The sequence below is a fragment of the Centrocercus urophasianus genome, unplaced genomic scaffold (assembly GCF_019232065.1).
Source record: "Centrocercus urophasianus isolate 14NV4802_14NV808 unplaced genomic scaffold, USGS_Curo_1.0 seq_460, whole genome shotgun sequence".
NCBI classification, from domain to species: domain Eukaryota; kingdom Metazoa; phylum Chordata; class Aves; order Galliformes; family Phasianidae; genus Centrocercus; species Centrocercus urophasianus.
The window spans coordinates 1-22,483 of record NW_024885045.1 but is presented as its reverse complement, the minus strand read 5'-3'; the positions used below and the strand labels follow the sequence as shown (position 1 = coordinate 22,483).

The 22,483-nt window shown below is 66.6% G+C and overlaps 3 protein-coding genes across 4 annotated transcripts; all 3 read left to right on the top strand.

Annotated features, from left to right (window-relative positions):
• Positions 1-591: 591 nt before the first annotated feature.
• RAPGEFL1 (Rap guanine nucleotide exchange factor like 1) lies at positions 592-4,571 on the top strand. 2 transcript variants are annotated; one of them, XM_042834468.1, is made up of 14 exons: positions 592-737; positions 1,049-1,199; positions 1,290-1,387; positions 1,885-1,997; positions 2,107-2,274; positions 2,372-2,469; positions 2,555-2,677; positions 2,773-2,951; positions 3,024-3,114; positions 3,198-3,248; positions 3,467-3,554; positions 3,630-3,694; positions 3,825-3,879; positions 4,225-4,571. In XM_042834468.1, exons 1-14 carry the CDS (start codon positions 595-597, stop codon positions 4,347-4,349), a joined length of 1,548 nt encoding a protein of 515 aa, XP_042690402.1. In that variant the 5' UTR covers positions 592-594; the 3' UTR covers positions 4,350-4,571. The 2 variants fall into 2 exon arrangements, with proteins under 2 accessions (XP_042690402.1, XP_042690403.1); XM_042834469.1 differs by having other exon boundaries at positions 592-762; positions 1,089-1,199.
• Positions 4,572-9,819: 5,248 nt separating this feature from the next.
• WIPF2 (WAS/WASL interacting protein family member 2) lies at positions 9,820-16,297 on the top strand. The gene is made up of 7 exons (XM_042834471.1): positions 9,820-12,033; positions 12,155-12,287; positions 12,434-12,553; positions 12,993-13,652; positions 14,554-14,763; positions 14,890-14,991; positions 15,569-16,297. Exons 1-7 carry the CDS (start codon positions 11,971-11,973, stop codon positions 15,607-15,609), a joined length of 1,329 nt encoding a protein of 442 aa, XP_042690405.1. The 5' UTR covers positions 9,820-11,970; the 3' UTR covers positions 15,610-16,297.
• A 787-nt stretch (positions 16,298-17,084) lies between these two features.
• On the top strand, positions 17,085-20,386 carry CDC6 (cell division cycle 6). Its single transcript, XM_042834470.1, has 10 exons — positions 17,085-17,310; positions 17,418-17,636; positions 17,735-17,934; positions 18,445-18,614; positions 18,709-18,815; positions 18,916-19,156; positions 19,394-19,455; positions 19,561-19,766; positions 19,997-20,137; positions 20,215-20,386. Exons 1-10 carry the CDS (start codon positions 17,085-17,087, stop codon positions 20,302-20,304), a joined length of 1,662 nt encoding a protein of 553 aa, XP_042690404.1. The 3' UTR covers positions 20,305-20,386.
• Positions 20,387-22,483: the final 2,097 nt, after the last annotated feature.

Sequence of the window (22,483 nt, the reverse complement as noted above, 5' to 3'; positions counted from 1 at the left end):
GGGGAGCGGGGGGGGCGGCGCAAGGGGTGCGGGGATGGCGGCCCTTCAGCCGCGCGTTGTCCCTGCGGGGCACCCGGACGGTGCTGCGGAGCCGTGGGGAAACCGAGGCAGGGACGGAGGGGGCGGCGCTCGGGGGGGGGAGCTGGGGGGGGGAATGGGGACGCGAAGACCCGCGGGGGGATCCCGGCGCCGCCCCCACACAGCGCTCCGGAGGCGCTGCACGGCGGGCTGGGGATGCGCACCTGCCCGGACAATCCCGCACCACCTCGGCCTCAGTGCGGGGTCCGGGTCAGGAGGTGCCCGGGGAGCGTTGTGCCGCTTTCGGAGCTCCGTGCGGGGGGGGGGTTGCGGGGAGGGGTGCCCCGCGGTTGTGTCCGTGGGACGGGGTCGGACGCGGAGCTGCACTGCGCGTCCAAAGGTCGCGGCCGTGGCACCGCTCCCGGCACCGCGTCCCCGTGCCTCAGTGCCCGCCCGGACGGCCCCTCTGCGGCGTCCCCCGATGTCACCGTCCCGGTGCGGCCCCGCGGTGTCCCCACGGCGCTGCGGAGCGGGAGGGGCTCTGAGTCAGCGCGGGGCTCCGCGTGGGGCGCGGGGATGAGCCTGGTGCGGGGTTTGGGGTGGAGGTGTCGTGCCCAACCCCCGCCCGACCCCCCCCCAGATTCGCTGCTGGATGACATCGTGCTCACGCATTCGCTGTTCCTGCCCACCGAGCTCTTCCTGCAGCAGCTGCACCAGCAATATCCTCGGGGCGCTGGGGGGGACGTCGGGGGGCTGCGGGAGGGGGCGCGTAGAGATGCACGGGGGGAGTGCGAGGGTGCGATGGAGGACCTGAAGGTGGGAACGGGGGGGGGGGCAGGGGAGAAAAAAAGGGGTGGGGGTACCGGGAGGGGGACACGGGTGGGTGTGACGGTGACATCAGCGTGAGCAGCGGCTGTGCCGGGGGTGACACGAGGGCGCCCGTTGGGGCGGCCGTGAGGAGGGCATCGCGGTGCCCCCCCCCCGGGTGTGAGGAGGTCCCCGTGTCCCCGCTGCTCCTTAACGCTGCCACCTTCGTGCTGGCGGGCGATGGGCCGCCCCAGCGCTGGGAGGAGGGGTCCGGGCTGCGGCGCAAGCGAGCGGTGCTGGCGGTGCTGCTGCACTTCCTCGAGACCTACAAGGGGCTGCTGCAGGAGGAGGAGAGCGCGGGGAAGGTCATCAAGGTGGGTGCAGCCCTCCCCGCTCCGCGGCCCCCCCCCCCCCCCCCCCCCCCCCCCCCCCACCGCCGGCCCCTAACCTCTCTCGCCCCCCAGGAGCTGTACCTGCTCATCATGAAGGACGCATCTCTGTACCACGAGCTGGAGGATGAGATCCTGAAACTGCACCAATTGGTCGAGACGGTGGAGCTGAAGTGAGTGGGATCCCCATGGAGTGCCAGGGGTCTCCGATGTGGTGATGGGAGTGCAGTACATGGAGTCCTGACGGGGTGCAGAGGGTACCTGGGGGGGGGGGGGGGGGTGCACGGGGCATTCTGAAGGGGTTCAGGTGGCTCCTGTGTGGTGCATGCAGTCCTGATAGGGCTCATGGAGTCCCCGTGGGGTGCTTGGGGTCCTGATGGAGCACAGGGGTTGTGAGCGGGTCCCTCTTTTGTGCATGGAGTCCTGTGGGGTGGAGGGGTACCCCAGCGAGTGAAGTCCCTGCGTAGAGGAAGGTGTTTCTATGGGGCGTGCGGGGTCCCCACGGGGTTTCTCTGGGACACATGGGGTTGCGACCCTCGAGAATGCCCTGCACCTGAGGCCCATCAGACCGCCCCTGTGATACCCCACCAGAGCGGGGAGGGGATTTGTGTGCGGCCCCCACCGCTCCGTTTCCCCCGGTGCCCTTTGCTGACACCACGCGGTGCCGCAGGGTCCCCGACGAGACCCCGCCCCCGAGCAAACAGGTGAAGCCGCTGTTCCGCCACTTCCGCCGCATCGATGCCTGCCTGCAGACGCGCGTGGCTTTCCGTGGCTCCGACGAGAGTGAGCGCCGTGCCCCAAACCCCCGGGGTCCCGACCGCAGTGACCCCGCCGCCCCGCCGGGGGTCCTGGCCCGCTCTGCTACCCCACGTATCCGTCTGTCCGTCCGCAGTCTTCTGCCGTGTCTACATGCCGGACCACTCGTACGTCACCATCCGCAGCCGCCTCTCGGCCTCAGTGCAGGACATCCTCACCTCCGTCACCGAGAAGCTGCAGTACTCAGAGGAGCAGAGCGCCCGCGATGATGCGCTCATCCTCGTCACCGTGGCCTCGTCCGGAGGTGGTTATGGGGCTGTGGAGGGGGGGGGGGGGGGGGGCGCGCGGGGGGGGGGGTGAGCGCTGACCCCCCCCCCCTCCCCACTGCGCTCTGCCTGCAGAGAAAGCCGTGCTGCAGCCCAGCGAGGAGTGCGTCTTCACCACGCTGGGCATCAACAGCCACCTCTTCGCCTGCACCCGCGATACCTTCGAGTCGCTGGTGAGCGCCGGGGGGGTCGGTGGGGCCGCAGTGAGACCCCTCCGCATCCTGCAGCCACCCCGGACCCCCCCGCGCCCCATTGCAGGTGCCGCTCCCAGAGGAGATCCAGGTGGTGCCCGGGGACAGCGAGATTCACCGCGTGGAGCCCGAGGACATCGCCAACCACCTCACCGCCTTCCACTGGGAGCTTTTCCGCTGCATCCACGAGGTCGGGGGGGCCGGGGGTGCCCCCCCCAGGGCTGCCCCAATGGGGGTCCCTGCGGCGCCCCCCCCACCCCCCAACACCGCAACCTCCCCCCGCAGCTGGAGTTTGTGGATTACGTCTTCCATGGGGAGCGCGGGCGGCGCGAGACGGCCAACCTGGAGCTGCTGCTGCAGCGGTGCAGTGAGGTGCAGCACTGGGTGGGCACGGAGCTGCTGCTCTGCGAGTCGCTGGGTCGACGCGCGCATCTGCTCAAGAAACTCATCAAGATCGCTGCCATGTGAGTGCAGGGCTGGGGGCTGCAGGGGGCCGCGGGGGGGGGGGGCTGCTGGGACTCACCCACCGCCTTCAGATGTAAGCAGAACCAGGACATGCTCTCTTTCTACGCCATCGTCATCGGGCTCAACAACGCCGCCATCAGCCGCCTTCGGCTCACCTGGGAGGTGAGGGGCTGTGCGGGACCCCCCACTCCGGCCCCCCGGCCCCCCAAGCTGCTCACAGTCCCCCATGGGGTTTTGTCTTGCAGAAGCTCCCAGGGAAATTCAAGAATTTGTTTCGGAAATTTGAGAACCTGACGGTGAGGGGCAGCGCGGGGGTCTGGGGCTTCCGTGGGGGGGTCTGCTTGTAATGGGGGTGTGTGGGGGGATGCTTGTAGCATCAGGGAGCTCCGTGGAAGCTCTGGAAGCAGCAGGTCGGGGTGTTCCTGGGGCTGTCTGCTCTCTGTGGATGGCTGGTTGGTGCACCCTGTGTGGGGGGAGCTGCCCACGCCCCTGACCCCCCCACTGCCCTCCCCAGGACCCCTGCAGGAACCACAAGACCTACCGGGAGGTGCTGGCCAAGATGAAGCCCCCCCTCATCCCCTTCATTCCGCTCATCCTCAAAGGTGCGGTGGGGGGACGTTCTGGGGGGGTCCTGCTGCTCCCCATGGGGCCAGCCCTCACTTCCTTGTCTCTCTCAGATCTGACCTTTCTGCACGAAGGCAGCAAAACCCTCTTGGATGGGCTGGTCAACGTGGAGAAGCTGGTGGGTGCTATGCCCAGGGGGGGCACAGTGGGAATCCGGGGGTCCTGGGGGGTCCACAGAAACATCCCAAGGGTGAATGGGGGGGGTTGCAGGGTTCTGGGGGAGCTGACGGGGCTGCTGTGTGTTCCAGCACTGCATTGCTGAGAAGGTGAGGACCATCCGCAAGTACCGGAGCCGCCCGCTGTGTGAGTGGGGGCACAGATCCTGGCCCTACATCTGCTGGGGTGGGGAAGCTGTGGGATGGGGCTGTGGGATGGGGATGTGAGATCCGGGCTGGAGTAGGAATGCAGGATGGGGATCCAGCATGGCAAGATGAGCTGGGGGTGGGTTACAGGATCCTCCAGGATGGGGATGGAGATGTGGAGGCGGGGGTGAGATCCAAGACGGGGATCCAGGTGGAGCTGGGGCCACGGGGTTCAGGGACAGGGATCCAGGACACGGGATGAGGCCATGGGATGCGGCCGGGCTCCCCTCCTGTGGGGTTGGGGGGCACACAGCCCCACGCCATCCTCTCCTCCCTCGCTCTCCAGGCCTGGAGCTGGAGCCGTCCCCCAGCCAGCTGCAGACCAAGGCCTACGTGCGGCAGCTGCAGGTGATCGACAACCAGAACCTGCTCTTCGAGCTGTCCTACAAGCTGGAGCCCGGCGGGCAGTGAGCGGCGCCCGCCCGCACTCTGCACTTTGCCCGGGGGACCCTGGGGCCTCCCCACCCCCCGCGGGCCCCCTCTATTTTTGTATGTGTCCCCATGGCCCCGTCCCCGCTTCCGCCTGGGCCCTGGGCCCCAGAATGTGTATATTTTGTACCAAATGCGTCTTTAATTGTAAATTTATTTTTTAAGAAAAAGGAGGAAAAAAGGATTAAAAAAAAAAAAAGAAAAAAAGAGCCTGAGCGCCAATAAACAGCAGTCCCGAGCACGTGTCCGGCGCGCGGGGTGACGTCGTGATGTGCGTGCGTGACGTCACGTTGCTGGTGGTGACGTCACGGATGACGCAATAGCGAACAGCGAGCTTCCTAAGATGGCCGCAGTGGGGCGCTGTGACCTCCCCAACATGGCGGCTGTAACGAACCACGTGATCGCCTCAAAATGGCCACCGGAATAGCGCCGGGCGACCTTCCCAAGATGGCGGATAACAGGAGCAGGCGTTGGGCCGCGGTCTGCGGGCTCTGTGCGGCGGCTCTTAGCGCAGAGCGCATTCTCTTCGGCTGCTCCTCGCTCTCATCCGTCCCAGGACGCCCCGACGACCGCCAAAATACCTCGGCATTTTGGAGGCCCCGAGGCACGGCGCCCTTCCCAACATGTCCGCCCGGCCCCTCCAACGTGGCGCTCGGCTCCGCCCACTTCCGCAGCACGGGCGCGCAGGCGCAGTCGGGGAGCGGCGGGCGCCATTTTGTTACGGGGCGGCCGGAGGCGGAGGGCGCCGCTGGGCCGCGTTTCCGGGTGCGGCGGGCGGAGGCCGCGGGCGGCGGTGAGGAGCGGGGCTGGGGCTGCGGGGACCGGGGGGGGCCGTGCCGGGCGTCTGCGGTGCCGGGCCTTGTTGGGAAAGGAGCGCCGGGTCGGGGTGCAGCCTTGGGGCCTGGCGGGGGCTGCCTGGGGAGCGGCCTACGCGGAGGCTGTGCCGTCCTCGCAGCGTCCCGGTGCGGGGCCTCCGTGTGCGTCGGGCTGCCGGCCGGGAGCAGAGCTCAGCTGTGCCGCGGGTGAAGGCGGCCGGAGTCGCCCTGCCAACGTGCTGCCGCTGCCGCTTCTGTCCCGCCGACCCCCGGACGGACAGACAGACGGACGGACAGACGGACGGACAGACAGACAGGGCCCGGCGCTGTCCCGGGTTGACCCCGTGGGCTGATGGCCGGCACCGGGCGGCTCATCGCCGCGCATTGCTGGGTGCCGGGAAGGCCGCTGTGCGCGGAGCTCCGCTGCTGCCCGGCGCGTCCCTGCGCTCTCCCTCCCGGATCTCTCGTCGCCGTTGACCCGCTCTGATGAACGCCGTGTCCTCTTGCGCCCCGCCCGGTTACCCCAAACGTGTGGATCCCGCCGATTGCTCACGGGGGATGTGCGAGCCGCCTCCCGCCCCGCAGCTGAAGCTGACCGGCTCCTTGTCGCCCCGCCGCGGTTCCCAGGTACGCCGGGACCGGCGCAGAGCCGATGTGGTGGCATCCCCGGACCGGCTGCTGGCAGAGGTTTTGCGTGCCAGTCATTTCCATGAGCTGCAGCCGAGCCGGTGCCCCTTGCAGGCGTGCTTGGAGAGGTGCCGCTGTCCCAAGGCGGCCCCGCTTTACCTTTGGCAGAGTTGGCTTTGTTGGGCTGTGCTGCCCCGGCCTGCCCTGCACTCTGTTGTGGGTGTTGCTGCCCTGCTGCTGTCGGCCGTGAAGGATCCGATCCGGCCGGTCTGTCTGCCTGGCTGGGCTGTGCTCTGCAGGGCACACTGCAGCATCACGTGCTGCTTCCACAGCTCAGCTGCTGGGCTGGTTCGTGTTTGCTGAGCACCTTCCGTCCCTGAGATGCTATAGCACTGCTGCTCCACCTGGGAGCCTCTGGGTGCAGCTGCCTCCTTGCACCTTGTCCAAGCACAGAGGCTGTGGGAGGGGGCTGCCTCCTGGCACCAGAGCCCCCTGGCCCCATAGGAATGTGAGCACACAGCCTGCTTTCCCATGGCTGCCGGCACAGACCCCTCTTTGTGCTGAGCGGGGTGAGGGCGGGCTTGGCTCCGGCCCTCGGCGCTGTCTGCGTGCCAAGCCCAGTGCTGCCATGAGCGTGTGCTGGGATGTTAGTATGGGTGACTGGCACCGTTTTGCCACCTTCGCCCCCTGCACTGCTGCTTCTGCAGTGTGTGAGATCTGTTTGAATTAATTCCTCCAGCTGTAAGTAGGTGTGCGGCTCCCCGCGGCTCCCAGCCAGCCGGTGCTGCGGTGCATGAGGCTGCAGAGCTTGTGGCCGCTGTAGCTGCAGGATGTCAGGCCCTGAAATGAAGGCTGCCGTGCAGGAGCGCAGCCAGGCTGTGGGGCTTTCTGCCCTTGCGGAGCCGGGTCTGGGCGCGTTACCTCCAAGTGACGCAGGCTGCCCTGCTCCGCGGGTGCCAGGGCGCGTTCCAGGTCAGGGCTCGCTGCCCGCTTTGCTTTGCTCTAAAGTGCTGTCGTGGAGGCGCTCTGGTCCTTGTCTGACCTACTTACTTACATCTGGCTGCTTGGAAGGAAGGCAGATTTGCTCTGCCAAAGAAGTAGCTTTCTGCTGGGAAGCAAAGGTGGGAGGAGGGAGCCGGGGGGGGAAGTGCCCTCAGAGCGGGGGGCCGAGCGTGTTGGGTTTCTGCCGTCTGCCAGGGCAGTGCTGGAATGAGCGCAGCTCCCCAGGCTCACTGCTCCAGTGTTACCGGCTTGGCTTGAATGTGCATTGGTCTTTTCCTGAGCTGGAACAGCAGCCCGTGGGCATTGCAGTGCCGACAGCAGAGACTCCTGAGCCCTGCAGCTCTGTGCCCTGCGAGGCACCGTGCTCTGCACTGTTCTGCTTCCCACGGCCCCTTCCTGCTCCCCTTTCTTGCTTCCTTTCTCCCAAGCATGTTGTCAGGAGACCTGGAGATACCTGCAACACCGGCCGGACCAGCCAGGGATGTGGCACCTGGGCAGAGATACTTGTGGGGCAAGGTGTGACGCTGCTGGGTGCGCGGAGGCTCGTGCTCCTCTTTGCTTTCCCACTGTGAGGTGAGCTGACAGCCGTGGGGCCGCTCAGGAGCCACAAGATCCCGAGCCGTGGGGCAGCTGCGTGCTCACCAGCAGTGCTGGCACGCAGGGACCGTGCGGCCGTGTCTCAGAGTCTCTGTCTGTCACCCCGCATTAGTAGGTCACAGCTCAGAGCGAGGCCTCCTTCCCCTCTGTGCTGGCCGTGCACTCAGAGCTGTTCTTGGCACCTGCTGACCTGGCACTGCAGGGTGCTCACTCTGACAGCCCTTGGCTCGCTTTTCCCCTGCAGCTCGGTGCCCTGCACCACAGAACAGCTGCTCAGCGCCCCAGTGTGTGCCCAGGCCTGGAGATTTTCACCTCATGCGAGGGAGCTTCGCTGGGCTGCGTTGGTGCACGTGTGGCTGTTGTGGGAGCACCCTGCTGATGTGTGCCATCAATGAGGCCCATTTGTAAGGTGTCTGCAGCTTTAGGGTCTTGCTCAAGCATCAAGCACGCGCGTGTGCCGCAGAATAACATTTTACTGCTGGGTTTTCTATGGCGGCTTGTGCATTTTTCCCTAATTTGTCTCCCTGCTAATGGGAAAGGTGCGTTTCTTCAGGCGGTTTTGCTCTGCGGAAGCAATCAGCAGTGACTTCCGAGCAGCTGCTTCCTCGCCGTGAGATCAGCATGGCTTGGGGTGGTTGGTTGGGAGTCCATGCTGCTGCTCTGCTGGGCCTTGAGGGCCGTGTTGCAGCAGGGCTGGAGCTCAGGATGTGCCAGATAACCTGGATGCTTCCAGTGGGACTTGCCCCATCCACGCCCTGAGCCCAGTCTCGTTTCCCCAGCGGGTGCCACGGCTGCTGTTGGTGTTACTGGGGGCGTTGAGCTGGAGGTGCTGTTCTGCACAGAACTGCATGCAGTGGCGGTGGGAAAGGCTGCGGGTCCAGACGGCGTTCCTTTGCCGGTGCTGCTTCACCTGCAGCCTGGCTGAGCCTGAAGGCAGGCAGTGATGCTTTGCTGCAGCGCGTGGCGGCCGATGTGTGCAGCACACGAGTTACTGCGTGGGGACGGCGGGGCCCCTCTGCTCCCATCCTGCGTGGAGCCTCACGTTGTCCTCGAGGAGCCCCTGTTGCTCCGCTCTCGGTGTGGGAAGGTGCGTGTTTGGCAGCCGCTACAAAGCGCTTCTGCCCGCCCTGCGGCGCATTGTTCTCCGGGGCTGCACACATTATTCCCGGCCACGGGTCGCCCTCGAAGCCGTCGGGAAGTCCTCACGTCTCCCTCAGCTTCCTCCCGCCGGAGCAATCGAGGATGATGGTCAGAGCACGAGGGCCTGAGCAGTGCTGCCCGGTGCCACGTGCGCCACCTTTCCCTCCCCGCCTTCCTCTCCAAAGCCGGCACCCACAGCGGGAGCAGCAGGGAAGTTCTGGCCCCGTGGGAAGGGCCTTTCCTGCTCCGTCCTTTGCCGCAGCCTAATGGCAGGACGTGAGTCCTCGCCGCTGATTAAACGTTTCCTCTGCCAAATGAACTGAGCTCTGCGGAGAGCTGTGAGCCGATCGTGCAGCTCGGGGACCCGGCGGAGCTGGGGCTGCGGCAGCGGAAGCTGGGGCTGCGCGAGGTGCTGCAGTCGGTCCCCGGGGCGTTAGGAACTTTTTGTTCAGGGTTTTGTTCAGAGCTCATTGTCAGTGACCGTGGGTTGTGAATAATTCACAGCGAGCCTCTGAGTCCCGCGGGGTCGGAGCGTGGCTGCCTGTCTGCACGCAGAGATGCGCCGGCTCTCCGAACCGCTCCAAATTGAGGTGGCAGCTCTTGCTCTGAAAGCATGCTGATACGATTTTAAAAGCCTGAGTGACCTTAAATCCTGTGATGGCTGTCTTTCGGGATAAATTATTTATGTCACATCTTCAGGGCCGCCCGAGCCCTCGCTCGAAACCGGCAGAAATGTCAGAGCCTGAGCCTGGGAGGGCTGCGCTGGGGTTGGGGAGGTTTGGATGGGAAGAAGGGACAGGAAAAGGAGCGCGGGGAGGGGGGGGGGGGGGGCAGGGAGCGACCGGGGCGGCCTGGGGAGGCCTCCCAAACCGGTGCAGCTGCATTCTGCAGCCGACATCAGAGGGTTGGAAATTCCTCTTGATCTGCAGTTCAAAGCCGCTGCCTCCCTGAGGATGGAGCTTCGTCTCGGCTTTGCAAATGCAGGCTGGCCGCGGAAGCAGCGCGGCTGTGAAACAGAAATCTGCCGCAGCGCCCAAATCCCCTGAAAAGCGCGGAAACGGCGTCTGAAGGTCACTGCTAAAAAAAGCCCTCGGCCCGCCGTGAGCAGCAGCGGAATCCAGGGCTGCTGTCGGGAGAAGGCACCGCGCTTCCCCTCGGCACAGAGGCCCTGCAGGACACATCTCAGGTCCTGCGTCCCCACGGGGCCGGGCTGCGCGGGGGAACGCAGGGCTTCGGTGGCACTTGGAGCCCCAAAGGCAGCAGGGGGTTCTGCTGGGGGCTGTGGCAGCAGAGCCGCCCCCCGGCCGGTGCTGAGCAGTGCTCTGCAGGGCCACCGCGGCTGCAGGAGCTCCTCTGGAGCGAGGGCTTCTCACACCTCGCCTTCCTCCCGGTGTTCTCACAGCTCCGTGGTTCTCGTTTGCATTTTGAAGGAGAGCCGAAGCTCCGATCCACCCCTCCTGGCTCAGAGAGGAGCTGGCTGTGCTTTGATCTCACGGCTGCCTTTCACGCTGCCCTGATTCACGTCTTCCAAATCGCTTTCCCTGCGAGCGCAGCTAGCTGCTGCTGCAGCATGTGGAGCTGAGCAGAGCTCGGGGAAAGGAGCCGCGGTGCCGAGGAACAAAGGGGAGAAATGCAGAGCAGCCGCTGTCTGAGCGGCATTGTTTCAAAGCGCCCGCTTTCCGTAAGGCGTACGTGAGACATGAAGGGGTGCTGAGCGGTGCTGGGAGAACCCCGTGGGGCTTTTTCACCCTTGGAAGCTTTAGCTTGTGTCTCCCTGTCTTTATCAGCCGTGTCTGTGTTCAGGAACATTAAAGATCGAGGCTTTGCTGGAGGCTGGCAGCGATCGCCCCGCGCTCCCACCCCGAGGTCTCGGTGTTTCTCACGGTTTGAAGTGGTGGGCACTGCTGTGTGCTGCATTCGGTGCCTCTGGATTTTTGTTTTTCAATGTGACCTCTGCTGCTGATCCACAATGTGAGCAGGGCCGTGTGCTGCAATGAAATGACCTGTTTCTGGGGAATTCGGCTCCACTTTATCCTCAAGCTGCTTTAGCTTAAACTCCTTTCTCGCACTTCTAGGTCAGAGCCTTCATCTGGATGCGGCGTTCAGCGTGGCAGCAGTCGAGGGCCGCGTGAGATAAGGCAGATAATGACTCATGGTTTTCTTTGTAGAAGCGCCCCTCTCCTCAGCTGTGACCACGGGAGGTGACACTGCTGTGGGACTTTTCCCCACCCATGTGGGCAGATGGGCTCCAGGTCCCAGCGGCTCCCTGGTGGGTGGCGTGTGCCAGGTCTCACCTGCTGGGTCAGAGCAAGGCCTGCAGCGGGCAGCACGAGGCCCTGTGGTGTGAGAGATGGGGGCTGGAGCCGTGGGCCGGCCAACGGTGCTGCACGAGTGCCAGCAGGGAAGTGCTTCCCTCTGTCTCCCGGTGTTTTCTTGCAAGGCCACTCGCTGTTGAGGAGCTTCTCGCCCAGCAGAAGAGCTGTTTTTAATTGCAGGTGATTTATGTATTTATTTTCTCACGCTGCAGAGCTCTGGCTGTTGGCTGGAGGGCAGAGGGAGCTGCTGGCGTAGCCGTGGGGCTGCAGGGATGTGTTGTCCCTGCGCTCTGCACTGATATGGAGATGTGGCCTGAAGACGGACCTGATTGTATTCCAGGTTCTGTGTACTGCAGCAGTAGTAAATTGTAGTTTATTGTAGATGAGGAGGAGTCTGTAAAAGAAATTCACTCGTGTGAAAATGTTGGTGGCTGCTCTGCTCTCATGGCCTGGGGATGTGGGATCAGGAGGCAAAAGGTGCGGGTGCAAACCTTCTGTGCTCCTGCTTGGTGTCACGGGTTTCCCTGAGGCTGGAGCTGCTGTTCTGGAGAGGGACACCTGAACGTCCTGGGGTGCACACGGGCCTCCCATCCCTGCATTCCTATTCCCTGAGCTGCCAGGGTGGCACAACCCACGGTGCTGCTGTCAGAGGCACGAGCCCAGCCTGCACCTCCTGGTGATTCAGGCTCCTTCCTGTCCCTGCTCTGAGTCCAACCCGGACTTGGGAGCTGCGCTGCTGAGAGCTGCTCGGGCTGAGCTGCGGAGGGGCTGCCTGTGTTTGGGAATCAGGTGGGTTCCAGTGCCATCAGATCTGCGCTGGAAATGCTCGTGTGGCCGCTGGCTCACGCAGACACCTTGGAGGGCATCTGTGGGGTGGTTACAGTGGGGTTGGACACATTATGCTGTGTGCTGGCTGCCAGCTGAGCACGGCACAGCAGCAGTGGGTGGGAACGCGATGGAGCAGGAGCCCCGGGTCCTCTGTGTGGCTGCAGCCCCAGGTGCAAGGTGCTTCTCTTCCTTCCCCACAGTCCTGACTGCTTCTTCCCTTCGCACAGGCATGAATGACCAGGCTCATCCCCAGCACTGAGCAGCCGCAGCCGGGTCGCCATGCCGATCCCACCCCCGCCGCCGCCGCCCCCCGGCCCCCCGCCGCCCCCCACCTTCAGTCAGGTAAGGGCTTCCCTCAGCGTGCTGCCATCCGTCCGTGTTACCCAAACCGGCCTGGCTGTGCACCGGGTTGGGCTTGCAGTGCATGCAGGTGAGCTGCTGCTAAGAGGCTTCTCATCTACAGGCGAACACAGAACCACCAAAATTAAGCCGAGAGGAGCAGCGCGGCCGTGGAGCCCTCCTGCAGGACATCTGTAAAGGGACCAAGCTAAAGAAGGTGACACAAATCAATGACCGGAGTGCCCCCATCCTAGAGAGTGAGTACCCCCCTGTTGTACCCCACACTGGGTGCTGCTCTGCACTTCAGGGTGGGCTCTGAGCCCTCAGCTGTGTTCCCACCATTGGCTCCTGGTTGGAGGAGCCGATTGCACCAAGTACAACCTCTGTGCCTCTGTCCTTCCAGAGCCCAAGGGCAGCGGTGGCAGCAGCTACGGCTCCAGCTCAGCTGCGATCCAGCCCAAAGGCGGCCTCTTCCAAGGCGGTGTGCCCAAGCTCAGACCTGTGGGAGCAAAGGACGGCTCAGGTAAAGGCCCTCAAGACGTGGTTAGTGAAGGGCTCCCTGGGTGGAAGGTCCCCCAGCAGGAAAGGGTTGAGGATCCGCCACGTTTGCGTGGGACATTCAGCCGTTAGCAGCAGGGACCCCAAACTGCCACCCACGTGTGGCCGCAGACCAGCGCCATCCTCCGCACCGCGGCGTCCCCAGCGCACCGCCCTCCTCACAGCGCTGCGTGCGCTGCCGAACGCTTCTCACTGCTATTTTCTGTGGCAGCCTGCCTTCCAGCAAGGCGGCGGGCGGTGAGAGAGGAGCTGCGTGTGGCTGTGCGCGGTGCCAGCTCCCTGCCGGTGCCAGACAGCGCTCCCCGCGGTCTGGCCCTCGCCGCAGGGCGGGCAGGCTGCCCCGAGCAGAGGCTGCGCCGTCCCTTGCTGTGCCTGGTGGCTCACTCCGCTTTCCCTCCCCGCAGACGGATCCGGGAAGCAAACCCTGCAAGTCCCCGGCTCCAGAGCCGCTGCCCCAAGGCCCCCGGTGCCGGCCAGCAACAGCCGACCTCAGGATGATTCTGACAACAGCCGAGCCTCTCCGCCGGAGCTGCCGCGCACGCAGCGGCCGTCCCTTCCGGACCTCTCCCGGCCCGGCGCCGCCGGTGGCACCGGCATGAAGCACAGCTCGTCGGCGCCGCCGCCTCCCCCCCCGGGCCGCCGTGCCGCCGCGCCGCCCGCCCCCCCGCCTGCACACGGCCCCAAGGTCTCCTCCTACAACCGGGAGAAGCCCCTGCCGCCCACCCCGGGACAGCGAGCGCCTGCTGGCAGGGACGGCCCCCCCGCCCCCCCACCCGTCAAGCCCCCGCCCTCCCCAGTCAGTCTCCGAACGGGCTCGGGGGCTCAGAGCCAGTCCCTCGCCCCTCCTCCGCCCCCTTACCGGCAGCCCCCCGGCGTCCCCAATGGCCCTTCCAGCCCCGTCACCGAGGCTGCCCCGGAGCTGCCGCAGAGGCACAACTCCCTGCACAGGAAGACGCCGGGTCCCTTGCGGGGTCTCGCGCCGCCGCCGCCCGCCTCGGCCTCCCCGTCCCTCCAGAGCGGCCGCCCCCCGCCGCCAGCCCGGGACCCCCCCAGCCGTGGTGCAGGTGAGAACTGTGCTCTTCTGGGCAGTGGCTGGGCTGTTTGTGGCTGATGGGAGATGCCCAGGGAGCCGTTGGAGCTGGGAAGCAGTGAGGTGGTTCTTCCTGCATGGGGCAGTCGGCGTTGACATTGACCCAGGGTGGCTTCTGGCTCGTCTCGTTCTGTTGACAGCCCTGGTTGTGTCTGGCTCTTTCTGTCTGTCCTTGGCTGTGCAGCTCAAGCACAAGTGGCCACCGTGTCCTCCTGGGGTGGGAGAATAGCGTGCTGGAACTGCACACAGTGGCTTCTCCCCTGAGCTTCCTAAATGTCACTGGGGCAGTGACAAAAAGCTGCAGCAGAGCCTCAGGAATGCTCCAGCCCCGCTCTGTGTGCTGGATTTGGCACTGCGAGGTTCAGACACCCTGATGCAGCCCTGGTGATTCGTGTGTTCGCTGTGGCCCCTCCCAAGAGGTGACTGTGGAGTCCCCTCCTTGTCTCCTGCTGGGAGAGGGGACAGCGTTGTCCCGGTGCCCCCGCCTGCTGCTGGGCTCCCTGTCCAGCCCGCAGCTCCAGCCTGGGTCCCTGCCAAGCCGCCGTACTTCAGGCTCTGCCAGAATCCTCTGCTGAGTTACGGCTGGCGTTCCGCTGCCTTAGTCTGTGTGTAATTAGCCTAACGAGGAGCACGACCTGCCGCCGTACTTGGGTGGGAATGAGGGGGCAGTCAGCAGGGCCGCTCTTTTGGTAGCCCCTGGGTCTGCTTGGCCTCTGGGCTGAGGGGCAGGGCTGGGGGCTCTGCCCACCTGGCCCTGTTCTCCTCCACCCCTGGGGCTGGCGGGCAGGATGTCCCTGACCCCGCTGCCGGGCCGGGGGTGTCGCCGTGGGTCCCCTTGTCCCACTGTGCAGATGCTGACCTCGCTCTCCTTGCAGCCCCGCCGCCCCCGCCGCCCATGCTGCGAAACGGGGGGCGTGATGCCCCCCCACCCCCACCCCCCTACAGACTGCATGGTTCTACTGAGCCCCCCAGCCGCGGGAAGCCACCCCCACCGCCCACCCGGACGCCTGCCGGGCCGCCCCCACCCCCACCGCCGGTGAGGAACGGGCACCGGGACTCCATCGCCACTGTCAGAGCGTTCCTGGGTGAGTGGGGCTGTGTGCTGGGGAGGGATGGGGGCAGCCCTGGGGGCCGAGTCCTTCGGCCTTGGCTCCCATCCGCAGCCCGCTCCTGACCTGCCCAGTTCTTGTTTTTCTCCCTTTTTTCTGTAGATGACTTTGAATCCAAATATTCGTTTCACCCCGTCGAAGACTTTCCAGCCCCAGAAGAATATAAATACTTCCAGAGAATCTACCCCAGCAAAACCAACAGAGGTAAGGGCGGAGCATCCCGTGGTCCCCGCTGTGCCCTGCCGCGCTCCAGAGGCGGGAGGTGGCAGCAGAGCCACCCGGGTCCTTGTCACGCTCCCAGCCAGGCATTGTGCCCGGGTGCTTTGGGCTGCTGGGTGCTGCGGCTTCCCTGGGCTCCACTTGTGCTCCTGGGGACACCGCGTGTGCTGGCGGCAGGCCGTGCTCCTGTGCTGAGGGCGTTTGGTGCTGGAGTGGCCCTGCAGGATGCGCTGTGTGAAGCGCTGCTGTGGGGCAGATGGGTTTGGGAGCCCCCCCGGCGCTGCCTGTGTCCCCGTTACCCCTCTTGGATGCGGCACATCCTGCATGGAGCGCCCTTGCCGTGCTGCTGCATTGTGCCAGCCCTGCGGATCCCGGGGGGGGACTCTGGGGAGAGCGGGATGCTCGGTTATTTTTAGAGCCATGAATGTTTAATGTGGATTTGAAAGGCCCCGAGCCTTCTGTGCGTGCCGCAGCGGCTGCTGCTCACATCACAGCTCTGGAGTGGCGCGAAGGGGGGGGGGTGCGGGGGGAGGCCTGGTTTCACCGTGCTTTCTCCTTGCAGCCACGCGTGGGGCCCCTCCTCTGCCCCCCATCCCCAGGTGAAAGCGAGCTGTGCCGGCGGTCGGTCCTGAGCACAGCCGCAGAGCTGCTCCCCCTTCTTCAGACGGACCCTCGCCACCTCCCTGCCCCCAGGAACCTGCATGAGAAACTCCCGGCACCTTCGGCTCTCCCAGGACGAGCGGACGCCCCCGGCCCACGCTCACCACAAACCCACGCGGCTCTTTGCCCCGCGGCCCCACGTCGAATCCCGCGCTCCAGGCAGCGGGCGGGGCCGGGGCCCGGCAGTGCAACGCCGGGATCGGACACGGGCGAGGGCCGTGCCGGGGGTCCTCGTGGGCTCAGAGCGGAGCGGGGCTGTGGTGGCCGTGGGACGGGACCGGCGGATCCCTCCGCCCCGGTACTGCGATTTCGTAGAGCTGCTGGGAGCGGGGCCGCGCCTCCACGGCGGCTTCGGGGAGGGCGAGCAGCCCCGTGCTAACGCCGCGGGACCAAAAGGAAGCGGCAGCTGATGGACGTGGGCCGTTTGCAGGGCTCTGCGGCCGGGGGTCGGGGGGCTGTTAACGGGGGGGGGGGGGGGCCGGGGCTGCGCGCCGTTTTGCCTTACGCGGGCTGCTGGCTCCGGGCTCTGCGCAGCGCGGCGGGCTCCCGTTAACCATCGTTACTGATCAGTTTTGTACCGTAGGAGGCGGGGGCTGCGGCGGGGTAAACTAAACCCTCACCTTTAACCGTTCTTCGTTCGTTCGTTTGTTTTCTACGGCGCTGGAACCTTCCCCAGGAGGGAGCGAGGCCCCGCGCGAGGGGGGGGGACCCTTTGGTTTAAATAAAGGCAGAAAAGCCCCCCCAGAGCGGGCGGCCCCCCCCCGGGGGGGGGCCCGGCGGGGGGGGGGGATGAAAAGGGAGAGGGGAAAAGCCGTGAGCTTGGAACTGCGTTTAAATAAAAGTAATAAAGGTGCAGCGGTGTCGGTGCTGGGGGCGCGGGGGGGGAGGGCTGGGGGCTCCGGGCCGCGGAGGGATGGAGGTGGAGGTGGAGGTGGAGGAGGGGCTCGGGGGTCCCGCCCGGAGGACTACATTTCCCGGTATGCATCGCGCCCCCGCCTGCGCCTCCCGGCGTGCCCCGCGCGCTGCCTCCCATTGGCTGCTCGGAGCCCCGCCCAGCAGAGGGTTTGGCGCGAGATCTCGCGATTGGCGCCGGCGCCGTGAGACGCAGCCAATGGAGCGAAGGGGGCGGGGCCTGTCCGGGCCGGTGGCGGGAATTGCGGAGCTGAGGGCTGAGTTGGCGCGAGAGGGTGAGCGGGGGCTGCGATGGGGGCGCTTGGGGAGCGGGGCGGCGCGGGATCGGGGGGCAGAGCTGCGCGGCGGGGCCGGCGGAGGAGGGAGGCGGCTCGGGGTCGCGCCGTAGGGCCGGGGCGCGTGGAGCAGGGCCGGGAGCCGTGAGGGGGGAGGCAGCTGAGCGCGGGGCGGCTCGGGGTCGGGCCGCTTCCCGCCGTGACCGCTTCCATCCCCGCAGGGCTGCAGCCATGTCCGTCGCCCGCCCGCAGCGCCAGGCCACCATCGCCTTCCCCCGGCGGCGCGGTGCCCGCTGCGGTGCCGCTGCCCCGTCCAAGACCCCTCCGCCTAAGCCCGACTCCGCGGACCCCGCTGCCTGGCGCCTCTCGCCGGTGTCCCCGCGCCCCGCAGAGCCCAACCCCGTCACGCCGTCAGCCCGGAGCACGGCGCTGCCCCTGAGCCCCCGCAAACGCCTGGGTAAGAAACGTTCACCTCCTGAGGCCCCCCGGACGGGGCAGCCCCGGCCCTGGGCACCCTGATGTGAGGCTGCGGCGCCCCGGTGGCACAAAGCTTCCCTTCTGCAGGCGATGACAACCTGTGCAATGTGCCCCACGCCACGCCCTGCTCCCCGGCCAAGCGCTGCAAGGAGAACCGCAGCTGCCGAGTGCTCTTTGGGGACCCCACGGCCTCCCCAGGAAAGCAGAACGCTGCAGGGCTGCCCGTGCTGCAGCGGGGGCAGGAAACGCCGCAGAGCTCGGGGCGCAGCGCAGGACCCACCCGCAGCCGCCTCTTCAGGCAGGAAGGTGGGTGTGGGTGGCCGTGGGACGTGTCCCTAAAGCTGGGGATGGACTCTGCCCGTCGCCCGCCCTCATCCCCCTCGTTTTTCACACCCCTGCCACAGGCACGTGCTACCAGCAGGCGAAGCGTGCGCTGCATGCGGCGCTGCCCGAGCGCCTGCACGGCCGTGAGCAGGAGGCGGCCGCCATCCGGCAGTTCCTGCAGGAGCACGTGGCTGCACGCCGCCCCGGCAGCCTCTACATTGCAGGAGCGCCCGGCACCGGGAAAACGGCGTGTGTGAGCTGCGTGCTGCGTGACTGCAAGGTGTGTGAGCATCCCGTAACGCCACCCCTGGGGGCTCGGGGTCCGTCCCGTGGCCTTAACCCTGGTTCTGGTGTGGGCTTTGGGATCTCATCCCGTTCTCCCGGTGAGGTCTTTGGGTCCTGCCCCCTAACTCTAACTCTGCTCCTGGGGGTGGGCTCAGGGTCTACTTGCCTGCCCGAGACTCTGCTTATGGAGGGCTTTGGGTCTGCCCTCTTCCCCTAATCCAGTTTCTAGGGTGGGCTTTAGGGCCCCTGGTCCTTGGAAGAGTTTGGGAAGAATCTCATCCCCTGCCCCTGACACTGCTCCTGAGTGTGGGTGGGTTTTAGGGTCCCCTACTGTTCTCCTTGGGTGACTTTTGGGATCCCATCTGCTACCCCTAACCGCACTCCTGGTCTCTGCAATGCCTCCTGCATGAGGCTCAGAGTGAGCACATGGGGCTCTCCTATGGGACTTCACAGGGTGGGCAGTGGGATGCTGTCACCCTCGTGTGACACTGCCCCGTCCCCACAGGATGAGCTGGCTGGCAGCCGCAGCGCGGTGCTGAACTGCATGGCGCTGAGCAGCGCCCACGCCGTGTTCCCCGCGGTGGCAGAGCAGCTGGGGCTGCCCACGGCCGGGGCGGGCGGCAGGGAGCTGGCACGGCGGCTGGAGCGGGCGCTGACGGCCAAGGGACCCATGCTGTGAGTCACCTCCTGGTTGGGGGGGAGGGGACACGGCCGGGGTGGGCGTCCCGGTGTCCCCAGCGGGGCCGTGGGCTGACCGTGTGCCCCGCAGGCTGCTGGTGCTGGATGAGATGGACCAGCTGGGCAGCAGGGCGCAGGATGTGCTCTACACCATCTTCGAGTGGCCGCGGCTGCCCGGCTCCCGCCTGGTCCTCATCGGTGAGCGCGCGCTCCCAGCCCTGGTTTATATATACAAATCGGGGGCCCCACAGCCCCAAACCCAGAGCCCCTGCCTTCCTCACCCCGCTGCGCATCGTAGGGTTGGCCAACGCTCTGGATCTCACCGAGCGCCTGCTGGCGCGCCTGCACGCCCCCCCGCTGCCCGGCCCCCGCCTGCTGCGCTTCGCCCCATACGGCCGTGAGCAGCTGGCGGCCATCCTGCGCGGCCGCCTGGAGCAGCTGCAGGGCGGCCCCGTCCTCGAGCCCAGCGCCCTCCAGTTCTGCGCCCGGAAAGTGTCGGCTGTGTCCGGGGACGCGCGCAAAGCGCTCGATGTCTGCAGGTGGGTGTGGGGCTGCGGGGGCTTTTCTGAGCCGCACCGTTCGGTGATGCTGGCTTGGTCCCAGCCGTGCTGCGCAGCCCCGCCGGCGCTCCCCAGAGCTTTCTGCTGTGGAGCTTCCCCACTTCTCCCAGCCAGGGATGCGGGGAGCATGCAGCTGTGTGACGTGCTGGGCAGAGCACGGTGTTGGGCTGGGGGGTCCGAGCCCACCTTTGGGTGCTGATGGGGCTGTGCCCTCAGGCGTGCCGTGGAGCTGGTGGAGCTGGACGTGCGGAGCCAAACCCTGCTGCAGCCGCTGCCTGGTGAGTGAGTGACCCCTGGGGGGGGCACTGACCCTGTGGTCCCACCTGGGGGCTCTGCGCCTCTGCCCATCTCGCAGCGCCTGAAACCCTTCTGCCGCTCTGCAGGTGACCCCACAGCCGCGCCGAGCCCCGTCCCCAAGAGAGTGGGGCTCCCGCAGGTGTCCCGTGTCCTCTCAGAGGTGTTTGGGGACAGGATGGCAGCAGGCAGCCCTGGTGCTGGCGATGCATTCCCGCTGCAGCAGAAGGTCCTCGTGTGCTCCCTGCTGCTGCTCACCCGGCACCTGCGCACACGCCAGGTCACGCTGGGCAAGGTGAGTGGTGGCCGTGACCTCCTCAGGGTCCCCAGTGTCCTCTGGGTTCTCCACAACCTCCATCATCCCTGAAGTCCTCTGTGTCCCTGAGGTCCCCAGCGTCTCAGGGTTCTCTGTGCTCCCTATGATCTCCAGTGTCCCCCTTGGGGTCCCCACGGTACCCACTGTCCCCTTGAAGCCCCTGGGCTCCCCAGGGTCCCCTGGCTGCACTAACACCCCCTGCCCCACAGCTCCACGACGCCTACAGCCGAGTGTGCCGGCAGCAGCAGCTCCCTGCAGTGGACCAGGCAGAGTGCCTGTCCCTGGTCACCCTGCTGGAGTCCCGCGGTGTGCTCGAGCTGAAGCGTGCCAAGGACACTCGCCTCACCAAGGTAGGGGGGGCAGCCCTGTGGACAGACAGCCCCTGCACGCCGGCCCCAAGGTGCTGAGCACTGTGTCCCCCCTCCAGGTGTCCCTGAAGATCGAAGAGGAGGAAGCACAGCACGCACTGCAGGACGCCACGCTGGTGGGCAGCATCCTGGCACGAGGGCTGCTCTAAGCCCCCTCAGCCCCACGGCAGCGGTTTGGTGGCCCCATGGGTGGGTGGTGGCACTGCAGATGCTCGGCGCAGTTCCCACCCTGGAGGCAATCGTATGCAGTTTTATCGTTATTATTTTATTAATTGTTGTTAACGGGAGGGTGGTGCCTGCTGCAGCCCCCCCACGGTCCCCCCGGCCTTGGTGAGTTCCTCCACTGGCTGTGGGGTTGGCTCCATCAGAGCTGTGCGGGGACACCGAGGTGGGGGGGTGCCTGGGGGTCCCCCCATCTCTTGGCCCTAATAAAGTCCTCCTTAATTGTGCTGCTGCTGTGGGCTTTGTGTCCCCATCCTGTGGGCGCAGGGCTGGCCCCGCTTGGCCTCTCAGCCCCCCCACCCCCCCAGCTCCTCCACTTGTGTTAAATAACGGCAGCGCTGACCTAATTCTGCAGCTTCCCGGCTGCGGGGGGGCCTGGGGCTGCAGCGCTGGGGAGGGGGGCTGCAATCTCTGGGTGCCCCAATCCCTGCCGTTGCTCTTCCCCATCCAGACACTGTCCCCCCACTTCTGACATGTGTCCCCCCCTAGGCCGGCGGTGTTGGGGTGATGGAGGGCCCAGAGGGTGCTGTTCTCCTCCTGTAGGGCTGACCCGTGTTCCTGCTCTGTGCAGCCATCGGGTGTGGGGGGCAGATTTTGGTGCCTCCTCTTTGCTCTCTGTCCCAGGACTTTGTGTCCTTTGCCACCTGGCTGGGGCAAAACCCTGGGGGGGGGGGGGGGGTGTCCCCACGTCCCCCCCATCCCATGACGCAGCCCCGGCGGTGCCTGGAAGGAAGCGGTGGCCGCGTGTGACCGCAGTGACGCAGCTGTGATGCGGGTGGCAGTGCGCTGCTGTGGGCCCCCCCATGGCACTGCATGAAGGTGGCACAGGGGATGTGAGCAGAAGGCCGCGGCCACCTGTGCCGGGTGGCACATCTTGGGGCTGTCCTCGCAGTGCCACACGGATGGGGCAGCGCAGGCAGCGTGGCACCACCTCTGTGCTCCCACGTCCCCCCGCTCGGTGCTCTGCGTCTGTGCCCACGGGCATGGCGGGGGCCTCGTGTCCCCTCGCCGGTGTCCCCAGAGCCTCGCTGTCCTCCCTTGCACTCTCCTTACATAAGCAGCCACGTGGCCGGGCACGGTCCCCTCCCGCTGCGCTGTCACCGCCGGCACCCAGATTCCATCTGACAGCCGCTTCCGCTCCGCTGCGCCCGTGATGGGCACTGGGGACGAGGGGCACAGCACGACCCCGCGTGACCCCGCATGGGGACGCCGGCCCCCACCCCACGGACGCATCCCGGAGGGGCACGGGGCCAGCCGTGGCCCCCCGGTGCTGTAGGGTTGGGGGCGGCTGGGGGGGGGGGGGGCCCAGCCGGGCGGGGGGCCGCGCGCATCTGGCAGTGATTTGGTGCATTCCTCCGGGCTGAGCGCATGCCGGCGGCCCGGCCTGGCTGCGGTGCGTGGGGAGGGGGCTGCAGTGGGACCGGCCCAGCGCTGCCGTGTGCGGCGGGGAAACTGAGGCGCTGTGGGGCGTGCAGCAGCTGCTGCTCCCCTGTCCCAGCAGGGTGGGCGGGCAGCGTGCGGTGGCAGTGGCTGCTGAAGCCCGGTAGTGGGAGCAGCCCCACGATTCATGCATGTCCGTGTGTCCGCATGTCCGTGTGTCTTCGTGTGCCTGTGTGCTGTGTGCCCGTGTATCTGCCTGTCCGTGTGTCCGTGTGTCTGTTTCTACCTCTCAATGCATCCCTGAGCCCAAATTCCCACTGTAGTTCCTGCAGGCCCCATTGCTGCTCCCAGCGTGAGCTGTCCGTGTCCCTGCAGCCCGCGGAGGCAGCTCAGGGCTCCCCAGGACCCCTCCCAGTGTCCCAGCTACCCCCTCCCTGCCGCCTGCCCTCTAGCGCCGTCCCCCAGGGGCCTGGCCGCGGTACAGCCGCCCTCCGCGCTCGTCCCGTTCCCCTGGGTGACCCCCCGCCCCTCTGGGAGGCCACGAGGTCCCTCCTCCGTCGCGGGGGGAACCGACCCCATCAGGCCCTGAGCGAGCCGACCGGGAGCAGCTCCGACCCCTCCCAACGGAGGGTCTGGGATAGGGGAGGTGGGATGTGGGGGGGTGGGAAATGCAGCAAAGACGCGGCCCCTTTAAGCCCGCGCGGCCCCTTTAAGCCGCCCCCCCCC

Excerpts from the sequence above, each read along its gene's own strand:
- RAPGEFL1 (XM_042834468.1), top strand. The coding sequence starts at position 595 with ATGAGCCTGGTGCGGGGTTTGGGGTGGAGGTGTCGTGCCCAACCCCCG. Across the intron at positions 738-1,048 it reads CTGCAGCAGCTGCACCAGCA|CTTCGTGCTGGCGGGCGATG; the intron begins ATATCCTCGGGG and ends TAACGCTGCCAC. Across the intron at positions 2,678-2,772 it reads TTTTCCGCTGCATCCACGAG|CTGGAGTTTGTGGATTACGT; the intron begins GTCGGGGGGGCC and ends CTCCCCCCGCAG.
- CDC6 (XM_042834470.1), top strand. The coding sequence starts at position 17,085 with ATGTCCGTCGCCCGCCCGCAGCGCCAGGCCACCATCGCCTTCCCCCGG. Across the intron at positions 17,935-18,444 it reads GCGTGCTGCGTGACTGCAAG|GATGAGCTGGCTGGCAGCCG; the intron begins GTGTGTGAGCAT and ends CCGTCCCCACAG. Across the intron at positions 18,816-18,915 it reads CTCCCGCCTGGTCCTCATCG|GGTTGGCCAACGCTCTGGAT; the intron begins GTGAGCGCGCGC and ends TGCGCATCGTAG.
- WIPF2 (XM_042834471.1), top strand. The coding sequence starts at position 11,971 with ATGCCGATCCCACCCCCGCCGCCGCCGCCCCCCGGCCCCCCGCCGCCC. Across the intron at positions 12,288-12,433 it reads GAGTGCCCCCATCCTAGAGA|AGCCCAAGGGCAGCGGTGGC; the intron begins GTGAGTACCCCC and ends CTGTCCTTCCAG. Across the intron at positions 14,992-15,568 it reads CCCCAGCAAAACCAACAGAG|CCACGCGTGGGGCCCCTCCT; the intron begins GTAAGGGCGGAG and ends TTCTCCTTGCAG.